General features: G+C 38.8%; 2 protein-coding genes and 1 pseudogene across 2 annotated transcripts; 1 reads left to right on the top strand and 2 right to left on the bottom strand.

The window, feature by feature from the left end:
- Window positions 1–4,483: 4,483 nt before the first annotated feature.
- Window positions 4,484–7,791, bottom strand: LOC135632159 (UDP-arabinopyranose mutase 1-like; annotated as a pseudogene).
- Window positions 7,792–9,282: 1,491 nt separating this feature from the next.
- On the bottom strand, window positions 9,283–13,486 carry LOC103975616 (cytochrome P450 85A1). Its single transcript, XM_009390631.3, has 10 exons — window positions 13,347–13,486; window positions 13,063–13,275; window positions 12,022–12,343; window positions 11,059–11,208; window positions 10,731–10,979; window positions 10,563–10,649; window positions 10,404–10,482; window positions 10,179–10,285; window positions 9,979–10,103; window positions 9,283–9,688 (listed from the first exon to the last, which is right to left on the bottom strand). Exons 2-10 carry the CDS (start codon window positions 13,251–13,253, stop codon window positions 9,601–9,603), a joined length of 1,398 nt encoding a protein of 465 aa, XP_009388906.1. The 5' UTR covers window positions 13,254–13,275; window positions 13,347–13,486; the 3' UTR covers window positions 9,283–9,600.
- Window positions 13,252–18,597, top strand: LOC103975619 (uncharacterized). The gene is made up of 7 exons (XM_065139324.1): window positions 13,252–13,257; window positions 13,316–13,468; window positions 15,222–15,380; window positions 16,063–16,272; window positions 16,375–16,428; window positions 16,518–16,568; window positions 17,466–18,597. The coding sequence occupies exons 1-7, from the start codon at window positions 13,252–13,254 to the stop codon at window positions 17,574–17,576; spliced, it is 744 nt and encodes a 247-aa protein (XP_064995396.1). The 3' UTR covers window positions 17,577–18,597.
- The last annotated feature ends 108 nt before the right edge of the window (window positions 18,598–18,705 follow it).

Genomic DNA, 18,705 nt, shown 5'->3' with positions numbered 1-18,705 from the left:
TCTTCCGCTGCCGTCGCATACGTGTATGGCAAATACTGCTGGACCCATGCATTGCATTTGTAAGTTGGATTCTAAGTGGACTTGCCTTAACTTTGCAAGACAGTCATTAAAGGACGTGTAACATAATCGTACTGCATCACAAGGTGAAAATTGAGATCAGTGTTCTAACTTTTAACATATGGTACAGATTTTAGAATTGGTACATTTCATACATCAATATGATATGTACTGCTACTGGTCTTAGAACAGTATGAAACTACAGTGTGGCATCTCCCACCTATCACGTTAGTCCTTATTTTCCCACAGGAAAAAGAATCCCTTTTCTGGGTGGGAACAGTATAATGATATCATTGGATACCTGATGGAAGACCCAAGGACAATAATTCATCCCTCGAAAGGAGAATTATTGGGTTTATAGTAAGAATAAAATCACATTCAAACATAGTCTGTAAGCCATAAACTTAGGTGCTGCTGTCTTTGACTGCATATCCAATGAAGGGATGTTTCCACACTGAAGCGAGTGTCAAGTACTTGTATGAGATTATTAAGGGGTTGTACATGAGATGATCAATTAGTTTAGGGCAATAGCCAATACGTGGAGCAGTAGGCATGGAAAGGAAGCCGATGTGCTGAGAGCCCAAGGGGGCCGGACGCGTCTTGGAACCATGCATGCGTACGTGCATGCATGCATGTGGTAAGCTTTGGCAGTGCATTGACATTAAGTGTTGCTGTTTCGGATAATATTGAAAACCGCAACTCGTTGCAGTGCTGTTGCTGTTAATTATAGATTATCCATATAGTTAAGTTAGTTTTAGTACATTGGTCCTTTATATTTAAAAAATATATTAATATATTAAAATAAAATATTTAATTTTATTTCTCAACACGTTATTGATTTTATCGACGGAAGATAATGCACATACTATCATATATAAAATAATATAAAAAAGAGATAAAAAATAATTTTACTATCCTCATCATCAAAAAAATATTAATTTCATAGAAAGATAATTACTATGAAAATTTCGCTATTATCCTAAATGACATATCAAATAGCGATAGTCAATGGCAGCCCTCATCTCCTGTGTCTTATTTGTTTTGTTTTCCTATCCTTCATTTCAACAATAGCATCGATAGTTATCCTCATCTCTTGCATCCTCCCACCTCATTATCTTCTCCTCAGACTTTATTATCCTCTCGGATGGCCAACTCCACGACGATGTCGATGACACGCGTAAGGCCGATGGCTCTTTGCTGATTGTGATATTTTTATCTCTCTTTTTAGTGCTATTGTTACACATGACAACCATCTTTCGTTCGTAGGTAGAGTCAATGCCGTAAAGTGAAATAAGATTAAATATTTTACTTTTATAACTATAAAAATATAATATATCTTTTTAAAAATAAGGATTGGGATACTAAACTAACTAACTACTTGAGGTAATAAATATGTAATTAGCCCACTATTGGGATGGATAATATTGAAATCTATAATATATTTTCGAAACCGGTGTTACACGGCTATTTAATCTTATCCGAAGTGCAAATTATTGGCCGACACATCAATCTAAGCATCGCCCGCATGTTAGATTCGTTGGCCCCATATATAAATTTTCGTTTGGTGATCATTAATCTCAAAGCCTCGAAGTGATAGGAAAAAGACTCCGTACATTTATAAGCTTTTGTGTGAATGAAACTAAATGATAAGTAATTTTTAATTAAACACTAGGAAAGAAGATGAAAGATAGAATGCATCACTTGCGATCAAAATTGAATAGTCAATAAATTTAAAAGATTAAGCTAGTAAAAAAGATCGATAAATATTTATGAGTGATAAGGGAATCCGACATGTGGAGATTCCAACGTCCGATTACTACTAATTTCACACCTACGTGGACGCTTCATTAGTATGACATGTTAGTCGATTACTACATATGATTAGCACGATTGATTCTTCATATCAGAATATAATTTCATGTTGCTAATCTAGTAAATATTCTCTCGCTTTCTCTCAGTGGTTATCGAAGCCTCATATAACTTGAGTATGACTCTCCAAACCTCGAATCCCGGATTATTCTATCAAATTTTCAAAACTAATTTGCATCTTGTCGACGTGCAATTGACATAATTTTTTATAGAATTGCTTACCAAATCCGGTAATGACAAAAATGAAATTGACTCTGAAATCATAATTTGTAGTAGCAATCATTTTTAACCCTCCCTGATGGTGAAAATTAGGATCCATATAAGCAACTTTATATCTCGTTTTCTGATCTGACATTTATGAATTAATCTTAATGACATTAGCTCGAATATCATCTGATATAAACCGGACTGAAAATAATCAGACTATATATATTTGAGTTATTGTCATCGTCTATTGTATTTATTTTTATCCAGCGTGACCCACATACCACTGAGGGTTATTAACATGATATTATATTGGTCATCACCCAAAGGGTGTACTCAAAAAATAATATTTCGAGGGTAAATAATGACCTAAATATTAATCAAAACGTACACATGATTGGGATTTTAAATCGGAATATTGCATTATTGGGGCTCAAACGTATGGTACGAGACACGAGCAAAATTCGGAAACTTGTATGATCCAAACGCATGCATGCAGGTTGTCACCAAAAAAATATGACACGGTTTCTGCTTAGCGAGAGAGAGAGAGAGAGAGAGAGAGAGAGAGAGAGATTTGTTGACTTGTTTATTTAGTGGAAATACATATTTAGCCATGACCTTTTCTCTTCAAGGGTATCGAAAAGGATGTATGACTCGGTTTACCGACACACATCATATCTATCATTTCTGCTGTACGTTGGTGGTTCGCTTTTATCATAGGAAAAAGTTTTGATCCAAACTTATATATATAAGATTATCTAAAGCAATTCTGAGACGACTCTGGATAATCAAAGGTAAAAGGTCTCATGTTCCTAAGGTGAAAATATTATACTCTTAAGGTGAAAGTATTATGCTCCTTAGGTATCTTTGAGATGGAGTTGTTGAGCTTGTGAGATGGAAGTATTGTGCTCTCGAGGTAGAAGTATTATGCTTTCTGAGATATCACCTACACGAAGACCAAGGTCGAGGGAGGTTTCTTGACTCGGTCCCTCTGATGCTAAGTTAATAATTCGATGTTCCTAAATGATAACTTTCTTTTTTTTTGAATTACTTAAGCTCACATTTAAGGATCTATGATTACTAATTTGAGCGTAAGAATGACCGGGTTGAGAAACCTTTTCGATTTTGGTCTTCATGCAAGTAACACCTTAGGAGCACAATACTTCTAACTTAGGAGCATAATGCTTCATCTCGAGAGCTTGACGCTTTTATCACCTTGGACTCATCTCTTAGGCACCTTGAAAGTACAATACTTCTACATCAAAAGTACAATACTTTTACTTTGAGGGATCGATGCCTCCATTTTGGATCTATCTCGAAATCACTTCAGAGTCATTTAAGATAATCCTGCCCGTATAGGATCGGACCATCTCAGATTGACTAACACATCAATAATATTTTTTCCAAACGGTTCTAAACATATATCTTGGTTGACGATAGAGAATTAAGAAGCTCTTAGAACCATTTTTCTTTCTTATGAAGTTATACATTTTTCATTTTGTGATACGTATAAACAACATCATTTTTATTATTATCTCAATTTAACATGCTGATAGTTCCCAATTTATGGTTGAAGTCCACAACTACGTAATTACACTAATAACATCTATAATTAGTTAACAAGCATTTTGTATATGATCAGCGCATAGATAGAGATATATGGTTAGTTAGCGTTAGTGCATATTTTGATCATTAACGAGATTTTATTCTTTTTTTGTTTGATGTCGTATCTGGGATTAAGATATGATAGTGAACCCCACTTGAAGCTCAAACGGAATATTAATGGTTGACTAAGACGTCTGACCTAAATTTGTTGGATGACTCCAATTGCGATATTGAATATTTCATACAATGCTGATGGCAAAGTCAAAGCTTCTCTCATATTTAAGTTGATGTTTGTCTGATTCGGATTCTATGAAACCAATGAAGCTTCAGAGTATTTGAATCCTAAACTCAAAACTCAAAACTTTTAATATACTTAGAGAGGGATTCCTTCTTATAGCAACTTAAGAATTATGTAGAAAATAAATTGTTGATAAAGAAGTTGGAGTAGGTAACTCAGTTCGTTACTAGACTCGTGTCGACTAAGTCTAGACATGCATAGGGTGCACGCCACCTCATATTACTAATAAATGAAGCTTAATATTATTCTGTTAATGGTGAAATAATGGATATTAAATAAAGTAGTATGCGAAGTTTCTCTCAATGTTGTGCCTTTATATATATATATATTTAATTAAATTTATTGCGGTTTGAAAATGTATATATATATATATATATATATATATATATATATATATATATATATATATATATATATATATATATATATATATATATATATATACACACACAAAATTTGCTACAATATTTATAACCGGAATCCCAATTCCGCTATTTCCCTCCCAAACCATCGATCGGCGTGCAACCCCTCGATTCCATTCGCCCTTGTTGCGTATCTCCTTCGATCCGTCGATCGAGGATGGTGTCTATCGCGGCGGGGAGCGGGTTGCCCTGGAGATCGCCTCCAGCCGCCTCTAGGGTTCGATCTCTCTCTGTGCCATGGCTTCATGCCCTCTCCCCCGCTTCGATTCGTTTCTGTTCATTCTTTTGATTATCGTTGCCCTGCAATCGCTTGTGGAAATCGCAACTCATATGAGGGCATCCGATATTGCTTGTGCCTTGTGCTGCAGATTTGGTTGATTCCCTTCATCAATCCGGCGCACCAGTTACGAATCATGTCATCTTGAATTGAATGGTTTCCTACATCAATCAGGATCACCAGGTAAGAATTCCATCTGCTTTGAATTGGGCTTCTTGCCATTTACTCTTCGATGCATTCTCCATTTGATGGTTGATGCAGTTCAATTCTATTCAAAGATGATAGTATGATATCGATTCCTCTTGCTTCCTTCCATGATGGCACCTTCCTCACCACCACCAAATACCTAGAGTTAATACTGTCCTTGGCCACAGATAGAAGCATAACAGAGTTTGGAAAAGATTAGCATCTTATTGTCAAATTGAAAGTTTTGAACGATAGATTAGAGTCGCCAAACTGCAAAAATACGCCAATTATATAAATAAGAGTGGATAAATAATCTAATTGAGTAACACATAATGAGCATTGATCCATCTAACGAGTGAGAAAGCAAATGGTGGATTTGTCTACATAACCTGTTCTACTTCGCCTTGGCTTGGCCATCGGGCAATTTGGAAGATGCATTTGGCGGGTTGAGGTCATCCCATGCCTCGATCCATGTAACCATCGTATCTGCGAGCTTAGTGAAGTAGGGGTCAGTCTTGCTGAGCTTGTCCCTCACCTGCTTTGACTGTTCGATGTAGCATTTCTGGACAGTGGTGCACTCCTTTGGAAGGACGGCGGTCTGGAAGAAAGGGATTAGCTCTTCTTGCCAGAAGATGCCATTGTTCTCCTTTTTCAGGTTCACAAAAGGGTTGCTGGCCTTACTGTGCCAGATGTAGGGTAACCCTGTCTCAACTCTCAATCCCAAATGATCACAGATAACCTAAATTGGGACATCAACATTAGGAATTAGAGTTGCTTAAATGTTTCTAACTAATGAAAATTTTCACCAGTGTTAAGAACATACAAATTAGATATGGGACAAAGTTCTGATCTCATTATCTTGATTTGCCTTAGAAGACAAGTACATACAGGTAATATGCAAGGTAAAAACTAACAGGTACAATTGCTAACCTTGGTACACCAACCAGCCCACATATCGTGATAACGCCCGATAGGTTGACCATCGCCCATAAGTCCAAAGTACATTGCAGGGCCGATCAGCTCACGATCAAAGGCCAGGTTCATTCCGCACATGGGAAATAGTGTTCCCTTTGGTATTGTGAGGACTGCATCGGCATACCTGACGAGGAGGCAGAGTAGCTAGCAACATTAGGATGCATGGTAGACAATGAGTGATTAGATCTCAAAAACGTTGGGGCACATGGTACCTCGTGTTCCTCTCACACGGCTTGACAAGCTGGGTGGGAGCATCATAGTCGGGTATGCTGAGCCAAAGGCCATGAGAGACAGCTGTTGGAGCCCCTTCGCGGAGGCTGAAAGGATATCCATGAACAAAGTCTGTACCTTCACGATAGGGATCATACAAGGTGTTGAAGAAGTAGGGAGTGGAAGGGTCAGGAGATTCTTTATGTGCTGTTGAAGCGCATTGATCTCCTTACCAGAGGGATCTTTAACAACCTATTTAAGAAATTTTGGAACAGTGATTTAGAATAGAAAGAACTTATGAAGGGAAAATAAAGATGAACATATATCCTCGGAGAATTCACATAGGATCACATGAGATAATCATTAATGTTCTAAAAGGAACCTAACTATATTATGTTTCTACCAATTGTTAGTTTAATTACCATCCTTGGATCATAAACCATGGAAGACATAGTTGACTCATCATGTTGGGTTTCTGCTGGAAGATCCTGAAGTTGATCTTTTGGATTGCCATTTTATCAGATAATTAGACATTCAAAAAAATTGAGCTGACAAAATTGCAGCTGCAACTGGTGGATAATCAATTCATGATGATTTGACTAGTATATTGTGTTAAGAATTAGTGATGAGATTATGGAATCAATGGGAAAGTCACTGAATGTACAACAGCCTGTAAGTTGATTTGCTCTTCAGATCTGTAAAACCCCAAGCTAGTAGATCGGTCGATATGATCTCAAGACCTTGCTATCAACAGTCATTACTAACTCATGATCTATACAGTTGATATTCTGTTCGATATAGGAAATCTAATCAAAACAAGCAAAATCACCAAATCAAACACCTCAACATAAGTCTAAAATAAATCCCATAGAAGCGGAACAGTGAACCATCTCCATGGAGGCGAAAGGAAAAGATGTGATTCAATCTTTTTGTTGGAATCAAATAAGTCGTACGTAATTGCAAAACAATTGAGTCACATCCTACATTGAGGAAAAGAAGTAGTTCTTTTGATCCAAATCAAGAATACCTCGAGGAAATCGTATGAATGTTAGAAAAATCAGATCTTTCCGCTCTAAATCCTCGTATTCAGCAATAGCAAATCTTCTACTACTATGTCCAAAACCCCAGAAGAATAGACAGATGTAGTAAAGTAGAAACGAGGAGCAAGCATCGGTTACGAAGCAGTCGTCGTCAATGGTGTAGATGTACTTCTTCTTGGAGATCATGTAGCCGAAGCAGCGGCAGGTGGAGTCCTTGAAGGAGATGCAGGAGGCCTTGGGCCCCAGGATGCGGTTGATGTCGTTGCGGTTGTAGAGCTCGTAGTCGAACCCTTCCGGCACTTTGATCGGCTTGCTCGGGTCCCCGTCCTGCACGATGACGAGATGGTACGGCTGGAAGAAGGGCCGCCACATCTCCAAGAAATCAAGGTTCCGTATCGTCGGGATCACGATGTCGAGCTCGGGCTTCGGAAGTGGCGTGCTCGGGACCGACGATGATTCCTTCGCCATTTATGTTCCTTCACCAAAAGCAGATCGAAGGCGACGGCGAAGACGAAGTGGAGGTAAAAATGCGTTCTTTTTCCTCTCCGGGAGTGTTGTCACTTCATGTGAGGGGGGCCGGGACAAGAAGGAGAGCCTCCAGATAGATGGGCGGACGACGAGGAGAGCGGTTGGCTCGAGGGGGGACGGTGGATGTGATGTCCGCATTGTGCGGGGGATCCGCACCGCGAGGCTTGCCCGACGCGAGCGACTCGGTCCCGGCCGCGCCGCGGGTTCGGACGGACGCCTCTGATATGCTCACTTTGGGATGATCTGTGACGGATAGTTTTTGCCCACTTCGAATTAAGAATTGCGGTGCATAAGTGTGATCCGATCAGATCATATCCACCTATCTAAACCCGAATCCAGGAATCAATTTATAGTGACCAAAGGTTATTTAGATTCTTTTGGTTTTACAATTAAGACTTGAACCCTTCTTTCGTATTTTACAGTTTCATCAAAGAAACGTCAGCCAGTTGCTATCTAATAATTGAGTCGATATAAATCGAACTAATTACTCATATCACATGGACCGTGGTCCTTTACTCATGCATTTGGATTTACGTTCGAGTCCTTGCTGTCCGCATTATAATTTAAAGATTATTGCAAGGAATAGAGCTTCATGTAATAATCTTTGAATTTACTCCACTGAATGGAGCCTAACACGAATTTGGTTACTGACTCGCTTGGCTGCATTTGTGTCCTTGTAATTTGTTTTCTCTTTCGGGTTTTCTTCTACTGATGGGTGGGTGAGATGGTGATGCATGAGCGACCATCTTCCGCTGTGACTTTGTATGGGCCTTTATTTCATGACTTCAGCTGCCAATAATCATGATCACTTCACATTATTTATTTGAGGTTCTGATTGTCCATCTGCCGGTGATCGACGGTAGCGACAATGATCACAGTCAATGGATTGTTTATCGATCATGATCAATGATTGAGAACTTCCGATACAATTTAGCAGCATAAATCTGAGATTCTCATTTTCTTTATATATATATATATATATATATATCTGATTTCAGGCCAATGTATCAGTCAAAGATTGGCTCCATTTAGTTCCGTGACTACAGATATCAAACAGATGGATGTCTTTTGTGATATCTGACCCATCTTTCTTCCCTTTCAAGTCTTCAATTAGGATAGAAACTCTGACTTCATTCTCTTTCTCCTAACATAAGACAACTACGCAAGGTAAGATCGCTTTGCATGTTTTGTCCAACAACGAAATGCTTGAGGGTGAGATAAAAAGAGAGAAGAGAAAAAGAAGAATAAGATGCTTTGGGTTGTATGCCACTATGTTTGCTGTAGCGTGCATGGGACTCTGTTCATTCTGACCATGCGGCTGGGTGAAGAGACGCTGTTGGGTGGTGAGTGAGTCAAGGACACACGGGAAGCGTCGTCAGTGTTTGTTAGAGGGCAAAGAAGTGGACGGCTCCAGAACACATCACATCTACTCTCTTACAAGTTCTTAGAGCACTAATTTGCCAAATGCTGTTTATCAGAGAGGAGAGAGTATCGATTGGCATGTTCCATTCAAGCAAACAGAGTTATGAAAACAAGCTGGATTTACAACGATGACATCTCCTGAGCTGTAATTGTTGTTAAGTAATTGGTGCGGGCTTTGAAGTCTAAGAATAATTAGAAAGTCAAGCTAATCATATTCAATGTATTAGAAAGTTAGGCTAACCATATTGCCACACAAATTGGGAACCAAGGCAAAACAGAGACATCACTGATTCAGTTGGTTGTCACTATTTCAACATATCAAGACCTTGTACTTATCGGATACTTATGGTACCTCTTCTATGAACAGACTTATAGCAGAAAACATCTGCACCTTTCTATCTAGGAAATGGTAGTTGTAACTTTCACTGACGCAGAAACAAAATATAGAAGCTTCTCTTCTGGATCATTTGTTAGCAACACTACCTAATGCTCTGTACAGTTTTGATCCTAGTTTTCCCATACACGGATGTGCAGGCCGTTCGGAGCTTGTACTCTTGGAAATTTTAGTATTTTATCACCTCCAACTTCTTCCCATCTGTAATAGAAAATCAGGAAAAAGGTTATTTGAGAAAAAGTTAGGGGAACTCATGCTCGAGTTCACCACCGTGACACTTGAAGCAAAGAGAAGAGATATAAATCACAGATGCTATATGCATCTTTGGATGAAAAGTTGATGAACAAAAGGTCTAGTAGTTTGTTATTATACTTCAATCGTATACTTTCTTAAGTTTGTTGAAGCTTCTTTTTTATATCATGTAGCCAGATTATGCTTAGTTGCAAATTTAAGTGAAGCTGCTGAAGATAAAGATAGGAGAAACTGTAGACCTGTATCTGGTTACAAAATAGTGAAGGAATGTTGCAATTTCTGCTGTTCCCAATTCTTTTCCTGGGCACATCCTACTTCCTCCTCCAAACAGCATGAAATGCTGGTGTGAATCTAGGTTGCTCTCCTGCATTTAGTCAAGGAAGTATGCATTTAGCTTTTGTAATAAGCATCCCTGAACAACAAACTCATGATTTCTTACCTGCCATCTCCATGGGTTGAAGGTTAAAGGTTCTGGATACATAAAAGGATCATAGTTTATCTCTCTAGTATAGACATAAATTCTCCAACCTTTTGGTATTGTGAAACCTGATGAAAACATGGTTTCTTTGATTAGAATAGGATAAGGTGACAAGATTGAGAAGTTTATCAGTCAGCAGTAAATTCATTTAAATCAAATAGTGTTTTTCTTTTCCTCTGGGCTCACCTTTCATTTCCATGTCCTGGGTTGTCTTTCGAAGTACCCCATTGACCACTGTGGCCATTCTTAGAGTCTCCAGTATTACCTACAATAAGAAACACTTTCTCCTGTAAGACAGATTTTGCTCAATTACTGGAAATAACTCAGCGGGAGTCATTTACTTACTGCACGAGTAAAAGTCATGGACTTGTAGTTGTTCCAATCAATTGCATCCTTGCAGGACTTTTCATTATGAATTTTCAGATGTTCATTCTACAAGCGGAAGTCTAATGATAAGAGCAAAGAAAGTAAAAGAAGATCTAGGAATCACCAGTGCTAGTCTTACTATCTTACCCTGAGTTCATCAAGGACTCTAGGATGATCATGGATATATTTAACAGCCATCATCGAAGTTGTTGAAACAGTTTCATATCCAGAATAGATTAAGGCAATCATCAGATCGATGATCTGTTCATCATCAAGTTTTACTTTGGAGCTTGGATCAATCTTTAGGAGGTGATCAAGAATGTCATTGTAGGAGCATCTTGAGATTCTTCTTTGCTCTATAATCCCATGCAACATGCTTACAACCTTCTTCCTTGCCTATAAGAAATCCACTAGCTATGAATTTGTATCTTATTATCCGAGTGAAAAATGGTAATACTCAGAAACTTGAAGCTACCTTCAGGCCTCGATAGTAGTTTGTGCCAGGAAAATTGATTGGTAAGGAAAGAGTCCCAAGAACAAGTTTGAAGATCTCTGTTCTTAGGCCCTTCGAGACTGGACCTGTCTCAATGCTAGCAATTTGCTTCAATGCTGACATCAGTGCCATCTGAACACAAAGAAGGAACTATAGATCTAAAATTGCAATATGTAGGCTAAAGCAATTAAACAATGTAAAGTATCTGTGGGTCTTAATCAGTGATGTATAAATCCTAGAATTTGTATGCATGCAGGCACCATTAACCTCCAAAATGACACTGCCATTTCCATTAAAAAAACATATAAAAGAGAATGAAAAGTACCCTCTAAACATAGTTTTTCCTGATGCTTTTTCTTATAAAAGGATATTTTGTATCACTTCTTAATTAAAAGGGTGGCCAACCATTCATCTTCTTCAACCGCTGATGCCACAAAAAAAAAAAAAGAATAAGCCAAAGAGTGAAGAAGAGATATATGAAAATTCTACTACCGTTAATATTTTAGTATGTTTTGTTGCTTTATGGGTGAACCTACTGTAGGATATCGAGAAGCAAAATAATACATAGATCATCTTCTTCAATCCCTGATGCAACAAAAAAAATAAATAAGCAAAAGAGTGAAGAAGAGATATATGAAATTTCTTCTACTGTTAATGTTTTAGTATGTTTTGTTGCTTTATGGGTAAACCTACAGTTGGATATCATGAAGCAAAATAAAGCTTTGATAGACACCTGTTTTAACAAGTAACTCATTTTAGCAACTACTATAGCAGCATAAACGTTCTGATCTCTTCCCAAGTCCCTGCAGTCAGCATCATTTTTTTCTTTTTCTTTTGCATCTTTTTAAGTGTGAACATAAACCAGGATCATCCAAAAAGAACAATTGTGGTATACTGAGTGTAGAGAGTTATGTTACTGCATAGGAGAATTGGAAACTGACTCACCTCCTTTGTTTTCTCTTGGATGTCAATGACTCTTCCATTCCAATCATCGATGTAGGACCTCATGAACTCATCAATCTTGGGCAGGAGCTGGTCCCTGATCAAGGGGGGGCTCACGAGGCCAAGCATGACACTCCTCATAATCTTATGCAGGGAACCATGCACAGCAGCAATGTTGGATCTCCCCAGTACATCCAACATGGACTGTGGATAGCCAGGAATGAAGCCTTTTCCTTCATTCATTAGAATGAACCTGTTGAGTTCTGGATCCATGCACACCACTGTAGGACATCCCAGTATATGTGACTTGAACAAACTCCCATGCCTATATATGTGAGAAAACAACATGAACGCTTGAGAGGCATTTAAGATTTAGGAGCTAGAAGAGTTGAGGCTTGTAACAAGAATTTTCCTTTGAGTTAGCATTTCCAAAATTTGAAGCTGGTGAATCTACATGAAGATTTGGACTTATGAGGTCAATATTGTGTTATATATCAATGGTAACACAGACAATGAAATCTGTCAGTTGACATGAACACTTAGACGACATCTAAGATTTAAGGCCATCGAAGAGTGAAATATTTGTAGCTAAGAATATACCATAGAGTTAGAATTTCCAGCATGTCAAGCTGGTGAACCTAAAGTGAAAATTTTAGTTATAAGGACAATAATGTGTTGTGCATTGAATGAAGGCAGAGATAGTAAAACAATGCCAATTCTTGCCAACCATAATATGAGCAGAACAAAGAGGAAAATGTTCAAATGGGAGATTCTAAGGAGAGAAATGTGACATCGCAATTATAGTCACCTAGCAGACATAAAAAGAAATCAAGTTCAAGAAACAGTTTTTCAGCGAGCTACTTTTCTGTAAAACTCGCTAAAACCAAACCAAAAAGAAGAGACATTGAGGAAAAAGAAAAGAAAAACACATTTTAGTCGCAGCAAATCTGTCATCTTGGAAGAGATCATCTTTGTATCAACTTTTATTTTTTAATTTTAGAAAGGAATCAAGAAATTCACATATCTCAGCTCTTTCCAGCTCACCTAAGTCTCTTGTTTTTCATGAAGCTAGGACCTTGCTTCAGGAACTCTGTAGTCTCCCCAAAGACTGGCCAACCCATAGTCCCCGGAGGCAGGCTCTTCTTCCTGTACCTCACCTCATTCCATCTCAACAGAGCACTACAGGTGACGAGGAAGGCCAGTGCCAACCCAAGCACCATCAACAAGACCACCATGTTTGCTACCAAGGATGAGCTCCTGCAACTCTCTGCCTTAGTATCTGCGTGCCTATTTATAGGCCTCCACATACCACAGAAGAAAAAAGTTACCTGTTCTTGAGGAAAAAAGAAAACAGTCTCTCCGCAGCAGGTTACAGGTCGCAACATTCGAGAGATCCCAGCTTCCCAGGACTGTCTTTGACCAAGGTCCCATCTGTTCAAGGTTCAATGAGGTATTTATTATTCAACCCCTAATTCCTGATCAAAAATCCAAATGAACTGCATGCTTTGTCATGAAGAAGCAGTCCTCTCTCTCTCTCTCTCTCTCTCTCTCTCTCTCTCTCTCTCACACACACACACACACACAGCATCTGTAAATATTTGGCATATTTATTGCATGGCAGTTTATAACCTAAAAACTAAGTGATAGGAGGTCTGGATGTATACATTGTAGAGCCTTTCAATAATGACCTGGGATATTGAGATGTGAGAGGAAAAGAAATTGTCTGCAACTGCAAGCACTTGGGCGGCACATGGTGGCCATCACATTGAACTAAAGGGACTAAAGGAGAATATGTGGTGTGTATAGTACTCAACAACAACAACAACAAAAACGTCGGGTCCTCCTCACATGCCTGTTGTGTAGATCTTCTTAGCCCCATTGCAAAAATAATCTGGCTGCCAAAATTCTGATGCATGTGCTTGAGGAAGAAACTGATCAAAATGTGGGCCCTAGAGGACCATGTAAGTGGTTTTTGGTTTATGTCTGATAATTACTTCAGATTTTTCAGAAGAAACTATTTAAGAACATGCTAATTTTTATCATGAAAGTCTCTTTCTTTTTTATAAAGAGTTCACTAGAGATCTATGCGGTATGCCTAATCAATTAACCCTGTCAGATTTTAATCTGGTCAGTATTTAAATTTTTGCATTACATGGCATCTTATATACAAGTAAATTGCAGAAAACTCTGCTGTGAATTATTTTGCTTTTTCATCACAACAATAAAGATACTGTTAAGAACATAAAACTTAAAAGACATGCCTTGTATAGGGGCTTAAACCTTTAGATGGAGTAACAATGACCAATAATTAAAAAACAGTATTAAGTGAAGCAATGGAAAACAGTTGTGTAGACGATAATATCTTTTTTTTTTTTTTTCTTTTTCCGTTTTTGCTGAGACAAGATGGTGTGGCCATTGAGGTTATTATCATGAATTCATGATTAAGCTTCAGAAACATTAAATCACAACTGAAGAATGTATGTGCTGTACTGTTGATGTGTTACCTTAATTTTCTTCTTTAATTGTTAAGAATATTGAATTCTAAAATCCTACACAGTTCCATGGTAAAATGAATGCAGGACTATGACACCATAGTTTGCCTAGTGACCTTTTTTATCTGACTTTGCCTCGAGGGTGACTCTGTGTCTTGGAGTGGGAAAAAATGGTGGCTAGGACTGTGACCTCAAGAAATGCATGGTCCCAACAGATCCTTAGATGTTGATTTGACAGCCAAGTTGAAGTTGCCCCTTTGCCCTTCTTTCTCCCGAAGTCTTCAGACGATAAGGGTACACCACACTACAGTGCCAAAAGGTGTAGTCGGCAGACGCGAAGGACGTCTCAGATGCCACCTCTCTCTCCCCTATGAACGCAAGAAAACAGAGGTGACCAATTTTTTTTTGGTGGATATGCATGAAATATAGCAAGAAAAATTGATTGATACTGTTGAAGCAAGTAAGCATGCATGTTCTGTCATTAATAATTCTTTTCTTTGTTTGTTGTGAATATATCTGGTACACATGCAAATAGAATTTATCTCCCTGATGATCACCAATTGCTGATAAGCCCCTTCCTCTGGTGACAGCTATGGCAGGAGCCACAATAACTCTACTGATGCTTTATTTTTGCCTTAACAATTGATCAATAGTTTGATGCATGGTTTTGGAAGATGGCAGAACAATAAGTGCAATGCTTGAACTGTACAGATACATGTACATGAGTTGCGTTTGCCTTCATCCAACGAGGGAGAAGCAAAAGGAGCAAAGGAATGTGTGGGACTCAAGAAGGTGCACGGTGGAGCTGTCAGCCAGAGTCTCTTTGCACGAGGGCTCTTCTTTGTCGTTTTCTGCCGTCTCTGTCCCTATGTGAGTACCTCTCCTTTACCCATTTAATGCCCTTCATATCATATGAGAGAATAGAGAGCACAATATACTGGTACTGATATGGTTAATTTGTGAATCATTCATCTTCATTAGATAATCCCCAGTTTTGCTGCTCTGCTTTGAAGATATCCCCTAACACATGAATACAGGCCTGCATGTGGTATGAAATTGTGCATGCTAAAATTTAAACATATGACATGGTATGTTCTTAAATGACTATTCACTTGAAAGTTGATTTCATTTTCAAATAATCAATCATGAGACAGTGTGATATCCTGCTAACAAATTTGTGAAGGATCTCCAAGACATCATATACATATGGATATGCTTCAATTATTGGTTCAGAGCACAAGTGCAAAGCAAATTTGCTTTCAGGCTCTCTCCAATTCTAAATCATCAATCATTATGTAATGCCAAGGGGCAACATCAGCATCCTTTATATGTAAGATCCATGTGGCACACCTACACACTTTTCACCGAACTTTTATTTGTGCCTGCCCAAGGTAGAGATGGATCAATTCCCATCCTTGATCTCTCAAGACCATATTCAAACAAAAGCACAATCAAGGAGCAACAAGTCATATGCATATACATATATAAAAATGGATAGATAGATTTTGACATCTTTATTTTCATGACCTGTTTATTTTTGTCATGACAACAGCCAACATTGCATGAGCAAAAACCAGAAATTGAGGAATTCCAAAACCAAGATCATGCGCCAATCAAGTGCAAAGGTTTCACTTTGACCATAATGATGGCCCATGACAGGGACATACGAGAGGCAAGCATGAGGGGGAGCGACGCATACGGCTGTGACAATACGCACAAAACCAAGCTGATCCGTCCACAGTATACTATGTGGTACGTCGAGGTGGGGACAAATCACTGCATAAATTTACATGTACCAGAATGAAGAAAGATGTGGGGAAAAATTAATATACTGTTTTTTTTCTTCTCATGGGAAAGAACACAGGGTTTTAGTTATCTGTGCCAAACACCATCTAACAAAATACATATTACTTCACATGTATGTAAGTGTCTTAAAATTTATGACTCGTCATCATTCTATCTATGCATCCAAGTGTTCTCTAATTGATATGAATCGTTCTATTTTAGGTGATGATGTGGATTCTGCTGATACTGGGCGATCCAGATAGTAAAACTCAGGTACTTGGGTTACATTATATGAGCAATCTATTTCAGTAGGTATATTATCGACATATCATGATTCTACAATCAAACTTGATGATTAGCTCCAGTTAATTGATAGAAAACACTTATAATGCTTTGTTGTAATTTAGCTAATTTGGTTTGTATTCAATATTATATGCCTTAATGAGATATGATGGGAGATACCTTCTAACGAGAACATCTTATTAGTTCCACAAGATAAGACGAAGGGGGTTCCAAATTGTGTTTAACCTACCTATTACTGTTACTAAAAATTTGTGCTTAAACATATATTTTTTGATCCATTGTATCTGTTTAGGATTTAAAATGGATTCTATGGATCGTAGACGTGGCCAAGAAAGATATCACCATCATGGAAATAATTTCTTAATATAAACTCTTGTTTTAACGTTAGAAATAAAGGGCATAGTTTTGTATCTTTTCATAACACCTAACATGATATAGATAACATATTCCCAGATCACATGTCGGCTACGGTGGTGAGCCTGTCAATGTCATGCACCACCGTTTGCACGAGGGTCTCCCTCTTGTCTTCTTCCTCTTTCCCTGCCCTCTGGGTAGCTATCTTTTGCCAAACTTCAATGCTTTCTGATAAGGAAGAGAAGTGGGGAGGGGGTTAGAGATCATAGAATCAAATGTACATCCACGAGAGAGATTGGATTGTGGAGCATGTGCTGCTCACTGTTCTCTCATCTTATTTCAAAGATTTGAGATGCATGCATTGAAGTACCTAAACCCAAACCCCACTAATAGATGATAAGTTTTTGCTGTTGACAAAGTGGAGCCAAGCACATCCTCCGTGTTCTCATCTTTTTTTGTTTTTCTTCGTTGTTTTGATTGCAAAACTTACTCGGTTCTTGTCCATGGTGATAGAACCATGGCGTTATCACAGGTTCTTGCCCGGTTTCAAGCTGCATAGAACCCCAGCAGGTCTACACCTCCAAGCAATGCTACGGTTTACGTGCGGTCTCTGCTGTGGATTAATTGATGTACCTGCACTAGAGTCCACACGCTCGTGAGCAACGGACGAGGACGAAGATGAATTCTGACCACCCCCACGTGTGACCTCTTTGTCACACGTGTGATTGCTCAGAGGCAGACGACACGGAGAAAGAAGGAACACCTTTTGTGTCTCCTGTACGCGCGCGCGCGCGTGTGAGATAGAGAGAGAGAGAGAGAGAGAGGGGTTCCCAAGAAGCTCAAACTCCAATATGTACTGTTCGTTGATGCTCAAGATTAACTCTGCAGATTCACATACTGTTTCCTGCAGCAAATGATGCAGTGGACGACCATGCACCAGCTTGTCTTTGTTCTTTGACCTAGAAAATGGTGGGAGTCCTCGGAGTAGAAACATCAGAGACAAAAGCTCAGGCAAGTGCATGTCACCAGGAATCTCTTTCTGGGTTGAGTGGGAACTGGATTATCTTTTTTCTTTTAGTTCCTCTGGTTGTCTTCAATGCAACACTTGGCTGGCCATGGACCAGCATGTCTTTGTTCTTTGACACCATGGTGGAGTCCTCAGAGCAAAACATTAGAGACAATCCCAAGCTGAAGCAGATGTATAAAGAGAATGATATGATGAAGAAACTATTGTCTGGGTTGATGAAGAACAGAGAGTTGGGACAGGACTGTGATGCTTCCAACCAACATGTTGCAGGAAGATCCTAAACCCACTCTGGCAAAGCACGCCCGCTCGTGTCTTCATGTCCGCAGAGCTTTTGTATGCTTCAGGACTCGTCCTTGTTGATGTTGCTATCTGCTGCACGCTTTGGACGTGGATGCGTCTGCTGAAAGCTCAGTATATATTATCAGTTGTTCCATCATGCGTTATGTATTAGCTCTAATTTTCTTCGGTCAATGCCATCAATTGTCAGATATGTTTTGTTCTACGTGCATTACAACAAAACGTTGTCTTCTCCAGCCTTCTTGTGCTTGACAATGTTGCACCTCATTCACTCACAGCCAAACTCTTCTTTTAAGAACCATTTGTTTGACATTTTCTGCACCACATTCAATCAGTCTCTTCCTTGTTCTTTTTTCTTCCTTGCTTTTGACTCGGTACAGTGAAGCAATGACTATGTATGAAATCAATTTGGAAACGCTAAGTCTTGAT

This window comes from Musa acuminata, chromosome BXJ3-2 (assembly GCF_036884655.1).
Source record: "Musa acuminata AAA Group cultivar baxijiao chromosome BXJ3-2, Cavendish_Baxijiao_AAA, whole genome shotgun sequence".
NCBI lineage: Eukaryota > Viridiplantae > Streptophyta > Magnoliopsida > Zingiberales > Musaceae > Musa > Musa acuminata.
The sequence above is the reverse complement of the archived record's forward strand: the minus strand, read 5'-3'. Positions and strand labels throughout refer to the sequence as shown.